Source organism: Cyanistes caeruleus, chromosome 7 (assembly GCF_971803275.1).
Source record: "Cyanistes caeruleus chromosome 7, bCyaCae1.hap1.1, whole genome shotgun sequence".
Classification (NCBI taxonomy): Eukaryota; Metazoa; Chordata; class Aves; order Passeriformes; family Paridae; genus Cyanistes; species Cyanistes caeruleus.
In genome coordinates this window covers 3,072,308-3,090,069 of record NC_141707.1, presented here as the reverse complement: position 1 = coordinate 3,090,069, position 17,762 = coordinate 3,072,308, and the positions used below count along the sequence as shown (strand labels likewise).

Genomic DNA, 17,762 nt, shown 5'->3' with positions numbered 1-17,762 from the left:
ATTACACCCCCTGCCACGGGCAGGGACACCTTCCACTATCCCAGGTTGCTCCAAGCCTCATCCAACCTGACCTGGGACACTTCCAGGGCTTGAGCAGCCACAGCTTCTCTGGGCAACCTGTGCCAGGGCCTCCCCACCCTCTCAGGGAAGGATTCCTTCCCAATATCCCATCTAATCCTTTCATCTGGCAGCTTAAAGCCATTGCTCTTGTACCATCACTTCAGGCTCTTGTAAATAGTCTCCCTCCGGGAGAGAGAAGATACATCCCTATCAAACACCTCACTTGGATCAGGCAGAGGTGTGACTGCCACAACCTCTCCCAGCCAGCCACTGACCTGAGATAATGGCTTCTTCTTCTCTCCACAGTGGATGCCTCCGATGAAAACCATGTTGGGCATGACAGGCATGGGATACTCAAAGACAAAGTCAATTCTCCTCAGCCAGATGGATCCATGACTTAAAAGCTCTGTCATTGTCATTGGCTTTTGGAGGAACTCTGAGGCCAGCTCTTCAAACGGAGAGTAGGCAATGCTGCAGATGAAGGACTCAGAAAGGGCAATCAGGAAGTTCTTCACCCTCTCGGAGAAGGTCATGTGGTCGGTGTTTTCTGAGAACATGCGTGGCACGTAGGATGGTGGGTCCGGGCCCTGAGCCGCGCGAACCTCAAAGGCACAGGGAACCAGGCGCAGGAAGAAAATGCTGGGGATGGAGAAGTGCAGGGCAATGATCTGCCCACAAGGTGACACGGGATCTGTGAGCAGGGCATCAAAGTGATTGTCTCCGATGTACTTCATCAGCTCTTGGTTGTACAGCAAGGACTTGCAGGAAGCGTGAAAGATGGCACCGCTCTGCCGATACTCTACCAAAAGCCTCCAGAATCTCACCAGGAAAGGTTCTTGGCTGAAAGATTTTGAAGTAAAGGAGTGTATGTGTTCTTCTATGACCTCCTTCATCAATGGCATAGGGTAGGTTTTCAGTTCGTAGACACCCGAGGAATCAATCAGGAGTGTGTTGTCCGGTGCAATGACCACAATTTCGTGCCCTCTCTTGCTCAGCTCGAGCAGCACTTTTTTCATGCTGAGCCAGTGGCTGCCCTCCATGGGGATCACCAGCAGCTTCCCAGCAGCAGCCGGGCTCAGGAGGCACAGGAAGGGGAGAAGCAGTGCCACCAGCATGCTGTGGGCTGTGCAGAGAGGACTCCTCACACCAGAGAGGCCAGGGCTGCTTTGCCAGTGCCTGTAGCCGTGCTCCACCTCTTCCCCTTTGTCTCACCTCCCATTTCAGGTCCACAGACCTTTGCAGCAAGGTCACCGATATCAATAAATTATTAGGAAAGACTCAGGGCAGGTTTGAATTTCAAAGGTGGCTTTGGGTGAGTCAGGAAAGGCATGTCACCGTCACACACGCCAAGTGAAGGTTATTGGCTCAATGCCACCTTCTTCCCTCAGCAGGACGCCAGCTTTGTGGCACTTCTTGCCGCCAGCCCACCACGCCTGAGGTCCGATGACAAAATGCAGGGAAAATTCGGGAAAGAAATGCACCCATGGGATGGATGGAGCAGAAACATTGCTGATCCCTCATGGGAGGACTGTGCCTATCAAGGGAGCACTGCAAGGACTCTTTTCCATCGCTGCCACTGAAGGCTGACAGACTTGTCATTGACTGAGGTCATTTAGCAATTTGTCAAAGCATTTTCCTCCCTAATGAAACGGATGCAAGTTGTGCAGTGAAACATAACTTGCACTAAAGGTTCATAGGAGAAATCAGTGTTACAGTACCTGGGTATAGCTCGGTACAGTTTGGGTTTTGCTGATTTTTCAATAGTCAAAACCAGCTGGCAGCCCTGAGAAAAATTAATTTTCCTTCATGTAGACTTGCATTTTTTTGGAGGATAAGCAGCCAGCAGAACATCTTTCCTCATCTCTCTGTATAACTTTCATCTAACCCCTTATCCTACCAGACATAAAATGAAGTTGCAAAAGAGCATTTCACCCTTGTACTCCACATAACGAAGACCAACAACTCCTCTCCAGGTCAAAAAGGCAGGAATCATTCATGGCCAAAGAGGGGTCAGTTCATGACCAGTGTTGGGTCAGTTCATGACCTCAACCCTGTGTCTAGGTCCTTCTTGGCTCTAAATAGCTGGGGGGTTATTGCTGGTGATAACCTCTCATAAAAGTTCCTAAGTAGCTGAATTCGGGAAACAATTTCCTTTTCCAGGGCATCCTGGGCTTTAAATTCTACCTGGAGCTTTTTTCCCCCATGCAGTTTCTGTGTGTTCCTTCCCAAGCCTGGTGGCAAATCTTGGTCTTTGCTGAGAACCTGCCCTCCAAAAGAAGCAGCAGCTCCATCACCTGTGCTGAGCTCATATTGGTAGTTTAAAACATGGATTAACTTCATGGGGAGATTTCAAACAGTTCTGAGGAAGGGCATGCACAGAAGAGGGGCCATGGCCTCAGACAAGACTGCCAAATGAACACGGGAAGGCTGGTACACAGAAGCCCAAATGGACATTGACAGGAGATAGCCATTCCCAGAAAAGCTTAAAACCTAATTCAGCAATCTCAAAAAAAAAAGGGGAGGAGGATGGAAGTGAAAGTGGATTTCCTTTGGAGCTTAGCTATTGACACCTTGACAATAAAGGCAGATGGAAAGGAAGCAATCTAGTGGATGTCTCTGATAGCAAAGAGGTAAAACCTTCAGTCCAAGAACCTTCACTGCGGATGAAAGGAGAGGGGATATATGGAAGTATGGACAGACAGTCCACAGGACAGCTGGGAAAGGAGGATACCAAAAATTCTTGAGTTCAACAAAAAAAGACAAATATATGCATAAAAGCTCTATGTCACTTCAATTGTCCTAATTAAGTCTGGTAAGGCTTTACGTTTGGCAGGATGTGATATCATCTGAATGCTAGGTATGAGGAAATAACATTTCTGCATCATGCAGGATTTCTATCTTTAAACACCCAGCTGCTGTCAGTCAGGATTTGATGTAAGGATGTGAGTGACATCCCTTGCCCAGGACGGCAGGGGGGTGAACTGAGATAATCTTTAAGGTCCCTTTCAACCCAAGCCATTCCACAATTCTATGACACATTTCTATTTTTGCCTTTTCCCTATAAAAACCAAAGAAAATTTTGTACCTGAGACAGTTTTCTCCTCTGAACACAGTTAATCCCTCCAATAAAAGCCATGTTTGGCATCACTGGTCTCGGGAACTCAAACACAAAATCGTATCTCATCAGCCAGAAGGATCCACGGCTCAGGAGTTCTGTCGCTGTCACTTTCTTTTTGAAAACCTCGTAGGCAAGTTCTTCAAAGTTATCATAGATAGGCTTACAGTAGAAGAGCTCCAGCAGATCGACCAGCATGTTCTTCACCCATTGGGAAAACATCATGCTGTCTGAATTATCCAAGAATAACCTGGGGACATAGGAGGGAGGGCTTGGACACCGGGTAGCAGCGGAATCCATTCCGCAGGGAAAGCCCCGCAGGAAGTAGACGGAAGGAACGGAAAGATACTCAGCCACCAGGGGCCCACACATCAGGATGGGATCTGTGAAAACCACATCGAATTTGCTTGCTTTCAAGTCCTGCATCAGCTCCTCGTTCTGCAGCAGGCTCTTACAGTTGGTGAAGAAGATCGAGGAGATTGCTATCGTGCTTTGATACGAGGTAAGAACAACATTCAAAACAGATTGTTCAAGAAAATGGGCATTAACGTAGGTCTTGAGCATTTCATCCAAGTATTCATCTGTGTAAGGGATTGGATACACTTTCACTGTGTAATTCTGAGGCTCCTTTGACTTCATATACAGACTGGTTGAGGGTACAACCACAACAACTTGGTGTCCCTTTTGCTGCAGTTTCTCCACTACTGGGCGCATGCTGAGCCAGTGACTTCCATCCTGGGGTACCACCAGGATCTTCCCACCTTCAGCCAGGATTACAGACAGTGCCAGGAGGAGAAGTACCCTGGCACCTTGGTAAAAGAGAGCCATTTCGGTGGGCATGAACCAGAGGGTTCTGCTCCGCAGGGATCCACACCCTCCTTTATATGATGGTCCATGCAGACTAAGCAGGGGATTTGTTGGCTACAGGAATTAATATTTAACTTCCCAACAGGGTTGTGATTCGTCTGTGATTTTGCCCATGTTTGTGGAAGGGAAGAGAAGCCGTATTCAGAGAAAAACAGTTGTAATTTCTGTTAATGTTTAAGCTTCAAAGTCTGTCAGCACTAAGTCTGTGATAGCAAGAGCAGGGGTGTCACGTTGTAACCATAACCGTGGTTAGAGCCATTGACCTGGCAAGAATACACACTGAGAAAATAATAACAATACACCCAGCAGAATGGATGCAACTCCATTCCTGAGGCTGACACGAGGCTGATGTTGAATTCCCACGCCCTGGAAGCAGCCAAAGCTGCAGCTCTTACAAAGATGGCCCAGCCACCAGGGTGTACCATGCAATCCCAAGTGTGAGGAGAACAATCCCGATTGGCTTGCTTCCTCCTGGCACTACACCAAAAAAGTGAACTAATGCTTGTGTTCAGGGCAAACAAAAGGAAAGGAGGCCGGCACAGGGACACAAAGAAGGAGTTTTGGTCTTTGCTTGCAGTCTTGAAAGCCCTTTTCATGTATTGTGAGCAAGACAAAAAGTAGGAGAAGGTGCGATGCCTTCCACTAATCCCACAGCAGGAGTGTTTGGACTGTGCAAGTAAAAGCAATGCCAGAGCAAAGGCTTTTGGATGGTGCTGAGAAAGAAGTCCTTGTGATGAAAAACTATCATCATCATCATCATCATCATCATCATCATCATCATCATCACAGAGTTTCTCCCTTCATTTTATAAATGGTGGTGGGACTCCCAGCATCCTCAGTTGGGAGAAAGAAATCCATGCAGCCTGAGACAAAGGGATTTGTCTCGTGACACCCAAAGGGTGCTGGCAGTCCCTGGAATAGCTCCACTCTGTCACACTGGACACGGAGGAACCACCCTTAGACATGGAAAACCAATTTCTGGAGAGGGCCAGAGAGGCAGGAGAGATGGGAGACGGCACAGACTGAAAGCAGGAGACTGAACAGATCTAGAAAGAATTCCCATTAAATGCAGGGAATCTGGACGCAAAGAGTTTATTGCAACTGCTGTGACAAGGGCTGACCAAATTAACTTGGGAGTTGCTGCTTGCTGCATTTTCTACTCTGGACTCAATCGGCTTTTCAATGGCAAAACCAGTTGGCTGAAAACAGCCAATACAAGATTTTTCCATGCGATTTTCACCTAACAGGAGAGTGAAGACAAGAGCTGGCAGATATAAAATGAGGGCAGGATGTCTCCACGCGTGTAGCAAAGTTACAAACTCTTTGTAGCTCTGAGACCTTCAGGATAGAAAACGAAAGACTTGTGTTGTGTAACCAGGAAGAATTTGCCTCTTCAATCTCAAACTAGTTTCACTGTTGTGAGCCTAATGTGATAGAATGCCTTAGAAATAATTTTATCCTAATATTCTAGTTAATAGTTGCATTCTTTGCCTTCCTTATCAGGTTTAGAGGGCTCTCCATAAGCCTGTCAAAGAGCAAAAAAGAAATCTGAAAGAAGAAAGAAAGAACCCACCCCTTCAGCTCAAAGTCATTGGGCAGAGATATTGCATGACCACAATTCAGAAGTAAGGGAGCAATTTCCCAGGAAAGAGATTTGTGTCCTGCTTTGTGACTGGAAAGAAATGTCCAGTGTTATCATTTGAGAGATTACATGGTGACTATCAAAATCTATTTCGATTTCTAGATTAGCTTTAAAAACCCTGCAGAGCAACTGGGAAAAGTAGATGTCAAGAAGTAGGTGTGAAAACTGACCTCAGTTCTGCATTCAAGTGTCATTCACCAAATCCATAATCGTATGATTATTTCTTGCCATTTCAATGAAACATTTATATATCACCACCACAACAGGAGTAACTCAATGCAGACAGCCAGTTTGGAAATAATTTGTCATGAAATTACATGTGAAAAGTGAATCAACTGATGCTGATGAGCCTGGAGTTAAAAACAGAAGAGGACGATTGGGGTTTTGGTCAGATAAGAGAAATATCTGTCAGATGCCGTTAAAATGAAATCAAAACTGGATCTGGATGGTGCTTAATACACATTCACTGAGGACAGTACTTTCCATCAGGTAGGTGAAATGCCTCTTTTGTTTGGCTTGTTAGAAAACCCTCATGAATTCAAGCAGGTCACTGTCAAGAAACTTGGGATTTCAGCCTGTGGAAAACAACTATCCAAACCTGGTTGAATTCAATCATGACCAGAAATAAAAAAAAAAAAGAGTCAATGGAGATAAACTTCCTTAAACCACAGAATGACTTTTCATTGGGAAATGTACAATTTGTAGGTGAAGGAACATTACCTTATGCAGCGGTTTCTTCTTAGCACAGTTGATCCCCCCAATAAAGACCATGTTGGGCATCACAGGCCTGACGTACTCGAACACAAAGTCAAACCTCAGGATCCAAACGGCGGCGGAGTCCACGAGTTCCGTCAGGGACACATCCCTGTGAAGAACTTCTGAGGAAAGCTGAAGTGCTTCCCCAAAGAAACCGTTGCAGTACCCAAGCTCCAGGAGGGAAATCAGGGCGTTTTCCACCCTCTGGAAAAAAGTCATGTGGTCTGAGTTGAAGCTGAAGAGTCTTGGGATGTAGGACAGAGGGCTTGGGGACTGTGGCGCTGCAAAGTGCAGGTTGCAAGGGAACCCCCTCATGATGAAGGCAAAGGGAAGGGAGAGATGATGGGCAAGGATGACCCCGCACATGAAGATCGGATCCGTCAGGATGACATCAAAGCCACTTTGATTGAGGAAACTCAAGGTCTCCTGGCTGTGGAACAGGTCCTTGCACTGCCCAAAGAAGGTTCTGAAAGTTTTCACCGAGACCCTGTACATTGCAAGGGCATTGAGGGGGAAAGGCTTCTCTGTCAGGTGCACGGCAACGTATTCATGGAAGGCATTATCCAGCTCCTCCAGGGTCTGCCTCACCGGGTACGTGACCACCTTGTAGGCCTGCGTCGTCTCCATCTGCCAGCTCACCTCAGGAACCAGCACCACCACCTCATGTCCTCTCTTGCTCAGCTCCTCCACCACTTCCTGCATGCTCAGCCAGTGGCTTCCCACCATGGGCACCACCAGGAGCTTCCCTCCATCCGAGAGGCCGGGCAGGAGAAGGAGGATGGAAATCCAGGCACAGCAAAGCCTCAGAGCCATATGAGCTGGAGTAGGAGCCGTGGAAGAGATTTCTCCTGCAGGTTGTAGCCTGAAGATGCTTTGGAAAGCGACTGTAGGCTGAATTGTGCTGCCCGTGCCTTTTGGCAATCCTGTTGTTAATGATTCACAACTTTGGATTGTGGGTAGTTCATTTTGCATTTTCCCTCCTTGTTTGGAAAGCCAAGGTTTTGTGACCCTTTCAGTGCTGAGTCACTGCTGCTCCTTGGTGTTCAGTTAACTCCTTGACGTGCAACTCGGATCCCTCAGGACTCCACATCTCTGTTGTGTCTTGTGTAACAACTTGCCCAGGACCCAGGGAGGCAACCTTGCTGTGCACAGCTCCCAGCCCCACAGGAACAAATGCAAACAGCCTCTCCATGTTGGGGACAGGGATCCTCAGGTGATTCCTCCAGGGATGGAGCAGGAGACCCTCAGGACAAGGCCCAGAGCTCTTCTGAGCTGGAAGGAGTCTCCTCCTTTGTGGCAGGGACACCACAAAGAGGTGCTGAGAGAGGCTGACCTCTCTGTACAGCCCAAGTTCTCACTTTACAGAGTTGTTTCCCGGCCTGAGAGGTGACCCTCAGGCAGCTGAAAGCTCCTCCCGACCACGAAGAAGACCAGCACTAAATGCGTTTTAGCAGCCACTCAGCAAAGGAGCAGGTTCAGCACAGACGTGATTTCCCCAGCCCCACAGCATTGCCATTGATGCCAAAATTGAAAAAACCCACACCTCAGGATATTCAGAGCTGCACAACCTCCATCCCTCAGGCACACAACTTATCTCATGTCCCTTCACACCACGGTCAGTGCACCAAAATGAATTGTATATTGCTTTCCTCAGATCAGCCTTATTTATTTTTTGTGTTGTACCAATGTCTTTAATTATTTCTACTGGAAAGGTGATAGAGAGCAGTTTTATGTCTGTCATGGAGTTACTTTACCTTTAAGGGAGTTGGAGTTGCTGGGAAGTGCTTGGAGTCTTTTCTCCTGACCAATTATCGGTCATTGCTGAGAACTGACAGCAGTTTAGGCCATTGAAAAGTAAGATCAACTTGTGAACCCTACCTTAAAGTGTAAAAGCAGAGCTCTCTGGGTTCTTTTTGTTTTCCTGGCTGTGAAGGGTGGCGGAGCTCTAGGCTTCCCGTCCCTGACCAGGCCATGCGGCCGGGCGGGGATGGAGTTGGGCCTGCCCCGTCTCCCGGCCGGGAGATGGGGGGGCCTGGGGAAGGTTTTCCCTAGGCCTGGCCGAGCCGATCTCTGGCTCGGCTGCAGGTTTTGCTGTAACTAATTCACTAGAAACTGCCGAGTGAAGAAAGAGAGAGGCCCTGAACTTGCAGAGGGCTGGAGCAGTGACCACACTCTCCAGAGCAGCTATGAGGAACCTTCCATCGCAGACGGCTCCAGCTCCTGTTCGGCAGAGATCCTTGAACCATCTACAAAAGCCTGGGCAAGATTTTAACTCTTTCATTACCCAGATGAGACTTGCGGATTAATCTTTTTATCCAGAGAGAGAGAGAGAGAGTGATCAACATGAAAAGAGACTTTATAAACTACCAGTGACAGGAAAGAAAAGAAGCTTCAGAAGAGGTAGAGAATTAAGAAGATGCTTTAATTAAGCTGAAATATCTCCCTGTTAAAACTATGGAGATGGACAATGAAGTCCTGAAAAGAACTCCTTTAATTCATGATACAAGATCTAGAGAGGAATAGTGTTCAAATTGTAAATTTGAGTAAAAAGTAGAGTAATTATGGTATAGTGAAGTGCTGGGAGATTTGAAGCCTTGAGAGGCAATGAGAAAACTGTTTTCTGGTGAAGCTCACAGAAACAGATGAAGAAGACTTTTTTGCCTTTGAATAACTTATCCTTAAAAATGCTATCTCTAGACTCATGGCCCATACACACTTCAGAGTGATGTGAAAATGGGAGGAGTGAACTCTAATAATAGCAGCTCTGGGCAGCTAACATTAGAGAAATGGAAAACTATAACAAAAATAGTTTTCTTGTGAGAAACTCCATAAATTAACAGGAAGAAACTTCTGTTTCTCTACAAAGACTGGTGAAAAGACTTTAGCAAGAATTGGGACTGTTTTAACCATCAAAGTTCCAAAGTTTTTTGTCTTTGTTGTCATGTGAACAAGAGAATAGTGGGTAGATAGGGGATGGAAAGGTTTTTCTGGAAGTTTATTCTGGTGTTCTTATTATTGTGGTTTGTCAATAAACTTTCTTTTTTTTTTTTCCCTTTTAAGTTTTATGCCTGTTTTGCTCTTGTTCTAATCCCTATCTCACAGCAAGAAATAAGTAATTTTCTTAGTTATTGGTTTAAAACCATGACAATATCACAATGGCTTTTCAGAAAACAAACTTTTTGAGCCTCAGAGTCAAGGGGGGGAGCTCTGAGGTGAAAGAGACTAAAACACTCTCTGAAATGTTTATAAGCAGTAAAGGAAAAAACACCACTACCACTAGAACTAAGAACTACAAAGTAGGTTCAGATTTTTATAAAGCCCATTGGAAAGCTGAATAGTTTAGCAAACAGCATTTTCTCATAAAAAACAAGTTAATTTATGTATTTTGTGAGGCCACCCTGCTGTTTGCCAAAGCGGGATAAGGTGAGGGTTAGCAGGGAAATGTCCTGCCCTCCCCTCCCTCCTGCTGCAGGACAAAATTTCCATCCAAACCTTCAGTGTGAGGAGTGGGTGCAAAGGCAATCCTGGAACAGATGAAGTTGATCATTACCTCAGTGTTTGTCAACTTGTCAAAGGCTCCCTCAGTTGGCCTGGTTATCCCAGGATATCCCAGCCAGGAATTCTGGAATTGGCTGGGTTCAAGGCAGGGCGAGATCAAAGTCATTCCCTGCTTACATGTGAGCAAAGGGACAGTGGGAAGGCTCGATTTGGGTGAAAAGTCCCAAATCTGGGGGCAGCCGTGTTCAGGGAGGGGCTACAGAGCTGAGGAAGGGGTTCAGCAAATCTCCTGAGCTGAGGGAACTGGGGATGTTTATGGAGAAAAGGAGGCTCAGGGGGACCTTGTTGCTCTCTACAACTCCCTGACAGGAGGTGGGGTGGGATGGGGATGTCTTGCTGTATCCCAAGGGAAAGGATGAGAGGAAATGGCCTCCAGTTGCACCAGGGGAGGTTCAGAGTAAGTATTGGAAAATAAAAAGAAATGCACTGGAAGAATGGTTAAGCATTGGAATAGTTTTCCCAGGGAGGTGGTGGAGTCGCCATCTCTGGAAGTGTCCAAGAGGAGCCTGGATGTGGCACCTGGGGATGTGGTTTAGGGGTGATGATGGCAGTGAAGCTGGGACTGGGTAATCCTGGAGGTGTTCTCTAAGCTTGATGATTCTGTCAGGGTCAGGCTGGGCCATTCCAGGCTCAGGAGGGAATTACTAGGCTAGCTACAGCACACCAGCCAAGGCTGGAATAAATCCATGACTGGAGGTTCCCAAATACCTCTTATAAATCCATGTAAAGAAGTTCCTACTCTTGGGGACATGTACATGTACATGACAGACTTTCATAGACAGTTTCTCTACCCTAGTAGTGATATCTTTCATCAGCAACCTCATTTGGTTTTCCTCTGTGCTGCCAATTAGCCTTTTTCCAGTTCTCCAGCCATCCTCACAGAGCATTGGCCTCCATCCATGAATCCGTGTCGTGGTAGAGCTTTGTCCACTTCTCTCTTTCAGCAATGTCCAGGGCCATTTGAACAGCTTTGAGTTCAGCAAGTTGGCTTGATCCACCTTCTCCTTCAGTGGCCTCTGCGACCTGTCGTGTGGGGCTCCATACGGCTGCTTTCCACTTCCGGTTCATCCCTACGATGCGACAGGAACCATCAGTGAACAGAGCATAGCGTGTTTCTTCTGCTGGCAGCCGATTGTACGGTGGAGCTTCTTCAGCCCATGTCACTTGTTCCTGCTCCTCTTCATCAGTGAGACCAAAGTTTTCACCTTCCGGCCAGTTTGTAATTATCTCCAAAATCCCAGGGCGATTTGGGTTTCTAATACGGGCGCGCTGTGTGATGAGGGCGATCCACTTGCTCCATGTAGCATCAGTGGCGTGGTGGGTAGCAGGAACCTTTCCTTTAAACATCCACCCCAGCACTGGCAGTCGGGGTGCCAGGAGGAGTTGTGCTTCTGTGCCAATCACCTCTGAGGTGGCTTGAACTCCTTCATAGGCAGCTAAAATTTCCTTCTCCGTGGGAGTGTAGTTGGCTTCGGACCCTCTGTAGCTTCAGCTCCAGAATCCCAGTGGTCAGCTTCGAGTCTCTCCAGGCACTTTTTGCTCTAGGAGAGACCATGGCTCCCAGCTGCAGAGTAGTGCAAGTTCTTCGCATCTCATCCTGTTCTGACTGGGCCAAGGGCTACTGCATGAGCGATCTCCTGCTTGATCTGGTGTCATGGTTTTAAAGCATTAACTAAAAAAATCACTAGAAAACTTACTCATTTCTTGCTGTTAGATATGGATTAGAAGAAGAGCGAAACAGGCTTAAAACTTAAAAGGAATAAAAAAAGTTTATTAACAAAACTACAAGAATAAAAAACCAGAAATAAAACCTCCAGAAACCCTTTTTCCCAACTACCCAACTATTCTCCTTGTTCACATGACAACATAGAGACAACAAAAACACTTGGTGGTTAAAACAGTCCCAACTTTGCTTTAGTCTTTTCATCAGTCTTTGTAGAGAAAAAAGAAGTCCGCTTTTGTCAATCTTTTTTGACACGAAAACCTTGTCAAACTTTTTTCACAAGAAAACCATTTTCTCATGGTTTTCTATTTTTCTGATGCCACCCACCAGGAAAACTCTGCCATCAGTTCTCTCCTCCCATTTCACATCACTCTGAGGGTGTGTTATGGGTCATAAATCCAGGGGTGTCACTTTAAGGATGAGTTATTCAAAGGCAGAAGTTCTCTTCATCTGTCTCTGTGAGTATCTCTGGAAACAGAAATTTTCTCTTTGCCTCTTAAGGGCCACAAATCTTCAACAAGTCTCACTTCTCCTTTTCTCTTCCAGCATCCTATAGGATTACAACTACATCACCATTTGCTTAGATCCACACTTTGAAATACTCCATTCTCCCCAAAATACTCTTTCATGAATTAAAGGAGTTTTTCAGAACACTATTGTCCATCTCTATAGTTTTAGCAAAAGAATATTTCAGCTTATTAAAGCTTCTCTTTATTTCTCTCCCCCATATGAAGCTTAATTCCTTTCTTCACTGTCTTTGATAGTTTATGTTGTCTCTTTACCTGTTGATCACTCTCTCTCTTCCCCTCTCTCTGGAAAAAAAAGGATTAATATGCAAGTCTCATCTGGGTAGTGAAAGACTTAAAATCTTGCCCAGGCCTTGTGGATGGTGCCGTGATCTCTGCCAGGGCAGCGGCTGGAGCTGTTTGCCATGGAAGATTTTCGGTAGCTGCTCTGGAGGAGTATGGCCACTGTCTCAGCACGCTGCAGCTCAAGAGCTTTCCCTCCCCTTCCTCAGCAGTCTCTGGTGAAAGCCAGCAGTGGCAGAAACTGCAGCCGAGCCAGGAACTGGCCTGGCCTGGCAGGCCCTCTGTATAAGACTTAGCAAGCCCTCCAGGAAGGGGCTCCTGTCACTTCACAGTCTCCATCCTCCCCGGAACCTGCAGAACTCTGGCCAGCCCCTCTCCCCACTTTGCAGCCTTGTCTGCCCTGGGCGGGGGGGGGGGGGGGGGGGGGCGCGGGGGCAACTGAACTGGAGCCCTGTTACCTCTTCAAAAGCTGGAAACCAGAGAGAGGGGCTTAGATCTTAAGGTGATGCTCACGGGTTGATCTCACTTTTCAATGATCAAAACTACTGTCAGTTGTTAGAAATGGCCAGTTATTGGCCAGGAGAAAAACTCCCATCAGCCTCCAGCAGCTTTAACTTCCTTAGGTATTTCTCTTTGTTTTCTTAGATGGCAATCCATCACATCTGGGCAAAGACTTGTTGCTATTCAAGGCCCCACTGGCAAGTGTTCTTTTTGCGGGTGATCAGGTAGAGAGGGGTCATGATCTGGCTGCATTCAGGAATATGCATTCTCCGAAAACATATGGCACCTAAGAAAGTTTCCTTCTTGCTGGTTGGTGGAGACATTGCTATGATCTTGTTGATGACATCACTGGGAATCTGACACCGTCCATCTTGCCACTTTACTGCCCAGGAGCTGGATCTCTCCAGCAGGACCCTTAACTTTGCTCCGCTTGATGGTGAAACAGGTTTCCAGGAGAATCTGAATGATTTTCTCTCTTTTCTCAAAGACCTCTGGAGCTGTATCCCCCGCACAATGATGTCATTTTTTAGTGCAGCCTGGATCTGCTGCGGCGGGGTTGATGGCAGTGGTGCCGCCACTACCCTGAAGAAGCTGTCCTGAAAAGGACTGTCCAGGAACACAGGCACGTCCCTTGCCCAGTGAGTGATCTCAGCTCAGCCGCAGCGTGCAGGCAACGCGGAGAGAGAGAGACTAGAGAGCTGTATGGCATTCCACCGAGAAATAGCTGGACTCTCAGTGAAGGGAGACAGTGACAGCACCTCTGCTCAACAGGGGAAAAACTGGGGTATATATAGGGAAGGAGAGGGGCGGGGGTAACTTGGATACAAGTAGCAGGGTGGAATGGCAGGGGAGAACACCAATGGGGTGCAACAGTTTAACATAAAACACGAAAGGGTGTCTGGGAGATACATTTCTCTCACTATGAGGGAAAAGTACCTGGCCTAAGATGAAGCACTCTAGGGGCGTGCCAACATTCCTTTGTTCACTGATTCCTTGGCCCCCCCCATAGATCAGTCCATGGCAGATGGTGGGGCTGTGCTTCCACCCCTGGGGCAGTCGGTTCCAGGTGTACTGCACTCCCCTCCACGTGAAGGCAAACTGAGGCCTGCATCCTGCTGCCAGGGGAATGGAGAAAAATGCATTGGCAATGTCAATAGTGGCGTACCACTTTGCTGCCTTGGACTCCAGCTTGTACTGGAGCTCCAGCATGTCCGGCACGGCAGTGCTCTGCAGTCACTTAATTCAAGGCACGATAGACCACAGTCAATCTCCATTCTCCTTCAGACTTGTGCACAGGCTAAATGGGGCTGTTGAAGGGTGAGTGGGTTTTGCTGACCACCCCTTGGCTCTCCAGCTCACGGATCATCTTGTGGATGGGGATCACAGCATCTCAAGTTGTTCTATACTGCTGGCAATGCACTGTTGAAGTGGCAGTTGGTACTTGCTGTTCTTCCACTTTCAGGAGTCCTACTGGATTTGGGTTCTCTGATAGTCCAGGCAAGCTGTTCGCTTGCTTGACTCCCTCTGTCTCTACAGCCGCCATCCCAAATGCCCAGCTGAGTCCCTTTGAGTCTTTGAAATACCCACTTTGGAGGAAGTCTATGCCCAAAATGCGTGTGGCCTCTGGGCCAGTCACAATAGGGTGTTTTTTCCACTCATTTCCAGTCAGTCTCACATCAGCTTCCAGCAGAGTAAAGTCCTGTGATCCCCCTGTCATGCCAGCGAAACAGATTCTGCCCCTACATGTCTTGATGGAATTAATGTGCACTGTACACCAGCGTAGACCAAGGCCTCATATCTTTGTGGCTCTGATGTACAAGGCCAAGGGAACCACACAGTCCAAAAGACACGATTTTCCCTGGCCTCTACCTGGCTAGGGGCAGGGCCCCTCTAAGCCTGGTTATCCTTCTTGCCCTGCTCATCTGTCTTGGAGGTTTCTTCAAGGGGATTGGACATGGTGTCATCATCATCATACCTGGTAGTTTGGCTACAGGCTACTGGAGCGGCTTTCTTTTTGGTGGAATTTCCTCTCTGAGTCTTGCTGTCTTCCAATTCACACACCCGTTTTTCCAGAGCAGCAGTAGATTTTCCATCCCATCTCCTCATGTATTCTCCATAGTCACGCAGGAAGAACCACAGCCCAGCTTGTGGGGTGTACTTTCTTTCCCTATGTGGGGAACTTCTGCATTTGATACCAGAACTTCTGATCTGTATTACTGAGATTTGGAGAAAGCCCTCTTTCATCTCCTCTCTAAGTTTCTTGTGATTCTCCTCTATCTTATCTTATCTAATTTCTGCAGATGGTTTTCCACAGCTGTGATTCTTGCATGTGTGGGGCCATGCACAGAATCTGCATATGCTCAGAGCTTCTTTGCCACATCCAGCATGGTCTCCTCCCTGTCATCCCACTTCATCATTGCTAAAGCAGAAGCGTATTCTCGCAGCCCAAGTCGTACAAATTTTTGCCACACCACGGATGTACACGGTACCAAATCTGGATTCCTAGTGTTTAGGTCATCTGAGAAGACAATCTCTGCTGCTGCCATTTCTCTCAAGCATTGAATCCCTTGTTCTCTAGTCTTCCACTGGGTTTGCTCTATATAGTGATCATCTACACACAGATATCTTTGAGCTACACTTTCCAGGACCCGTGCCCAGAGACAGTGAGGGTTAGCTCCCCTCATCATCCCCTGGTCAATAACCGGATCGTGTGACAGGGACCCCAGATGCTTTGCTTCAGTGCCATCCAGAACTGTAGCCTCACCTGCAGCATCCCACAGACGGACTAACCAACTAATTATAGATTTATCAGGTTGTCAAGTGTAGTCCTTTCTTAGACCATAAAGGTCCTTCAGAGGAAAAGAGCTCACTAGTGACTTCTGATTTTGTGTCAGTCTGGTCTTGAGGGTCCATCCCCCGCATCACCATTATCATCATCCACTGGCTGATTGGTTTTTGTTTTCTATTTCATGTCTCTTGTGGTAGGAGCAACAGACATTGGTTTAGGCTCACTGTCTGGTTTGGCTGCTGGCTTGGCTGCAGCCTGAGTGACTGGGGTAGCTACTGATTTATCTCCCTGCCTTACAGTATCTAGCAGTGTGCAATAAGCATACACCAGGGCCCAGCTTATTGCAATGATCTTTTTCTCCTTGGAATCATCATGACACTCCTCTTTCAGGTATTTCCCCACCTCAGCAGGGTTCTGAATTTGTTCCTTTGGAAAGTCCCAGGCTATAAAATCAGAAAATTCCTTCAGGGTTTGGCCCATATCCTGCCATTCGCCACACCACTCAAGATTTTCCACACCTGGGTCTACTCCTGGGTCAAGGGTCTCATCAGCTCCTCTGGACATCTCAGCCCTCACTCTAGAGAAGCTGAAGACTGTATAGAGGAAGCTTAGCAGATGAAATACCAGGAAACTGGTATCTTTAACACTCAGGGAAAACTGAACATTCTCAAAATGGGACGTAACAGAAAGGCTGAAAAACCTCATCTCCCGGCTCCTCCCTCTAACAAATTTGGTGCAATTACTAATAAACCCCCAAAACATGCTACTGGGACTGGGAGGCAGGGTAGGATGAAGAAACCATAAGCCAAATATGCATGGCACAAACTCCAGTATCTTTATGGGCTTCCTATAAACCATTATCACCAAGCCCATCAAAATAGCTATTTTAATCTGCGCCCCTCTACTGTAAAGCTACGTGTTAGAGACAATACTGGAGTTATCTCTGGAAAAGAAAATAAACCTAGGGACCAGGAAGGTATTCAAACCTCAAAACAGCCTCGGGACCAGAACCACATGAAGGCCTCCACCCTGAGAGACATTATGTATTCAAACAATATGGCCACTGACTGCTTTATCCCAATACAGAATAAGTACAACCAATCAGTAATCAGTACAGGTTTTTCCACTGTCTCGAGCCCCACATTGGGTGCCAATAACTGTACTGGTTTAGGGCAAATTTGGGAGAGAACCTCCAAATGGGGTACTTTGAGAAAGCAAATTCAAGAAGCCCTTCCCCCAGCTGGATCGGGAAAAAGATTTTCTTGGAGAAAAGTGGAAAAAACTGTTTATTTTATTTAACAGAAATTGCATAATGTTAAACAAAGAAATCTCTCACTGTTTGATGAGATGGCAAATCCAGAAATGTCCTTTTCATGGGGTGTAGTTCTGCTCACTCAGTCTCTTATCAGTCCCTCCGGTGCTGGAAAGTGCCAAGGCCCAGGCCCCGAGCTCCCAGGGTTTGGCTGGGTTTTCAGTCCAGAGCAGGTTTCAACAGATCTGAGGAAAAACAAAAAAAACAGTCCAGGTAACTTCTCTGCCTCAGCAAGCTAAAAACTAACTAAAAGCAAAGGAGATCTCTGTCCCGCTGTCTGTCTGTGCTGCAGACACCACAGTCCAGGAGCGGGATGTGGGACAGTGAGTGCTCTTTCTGAACACAGACTTCGGCTTCTTCTTCTCTCTCTTTGCTCTCAGAGCCAGTCTTAAAGGTGAAGAACTTAATATGTGACATAAACAAGGCAATGGGGGTTACACCCCAGGACATTGCCCCAAACCCTTCTAAGAAATCCAGAAAGAGATCCCAAAAACCCTCTACTAAATCCATGAAAAGAGAGCCCCAAACCCCTCTAATAAATCCATGAAGGGTGGTTCCCAAACACCTCAAAGAAATCCATGACAGGAGATCCCAAAATCCTTTAATAAACCCATCTCCTGTTTAATAAACA

The 17,762-nt window shown here is 46.9% G+C and overlaps 1 protein-coding gene and 3 pseudogenes across 2 annotated transcripts; all 4 read right to left on the bottom strand.

Annotated features, from left to right (window-relative positions):
- Positions 1-215: 215 nt before the first annotated feature.
- Positions 216-2,391, bottom strand: LOC111942481 (UDP-glucuronosyltransferase 1A1 pseudogene; annotated as a pseudogene). The gene has a single exon (XR_015289323.1). The product of XR_015289323.1 is annotated as a UDP-glucuronosyltransferase 1A1 pseudogene (transcript).
- Positions 2,392-3,118: 727 nt separating this feature from the next.
- On the bottom strand, positions 3,119-4,015 carry LOC111942484 (UDP-glucuronosyltransferase 1A6 pseudogene; annotated as a pseudogene).
- Positions 4,016-5,513: 1,498 nt separating this feature from the next.
- LOC111942483 (UDP-glucuronosyltransferase 1A6-like) lies at positions 5,514-8,653 on the bottom strand. Its single transcript, XM_023945616.2, has 2 exons — positions 6,405-8,653; positions 5,514-5,567 (listed from the first exon to the last, which is right to left on the bottom strand). Exons 1-2 carry the CDS (start codon positions 7,410-7,412, stop codon positions 5,514-5,516), a joined length of 1,062 nt encoding a protein of 353 aa, XP_023801384.2. The 5' UTR covers positions 7,413-8,653.
- A 6,268-nt stretch (positions 8,654-14,921) lies between these two features.
- On the bottom strand, positions 14,922-16,871 carry LOC147652073 (uncharacterized; annotated as a pseudogene).
- Between the last annotated feature and the right edge of the window lie 891 nt (positions 16,872-17,762).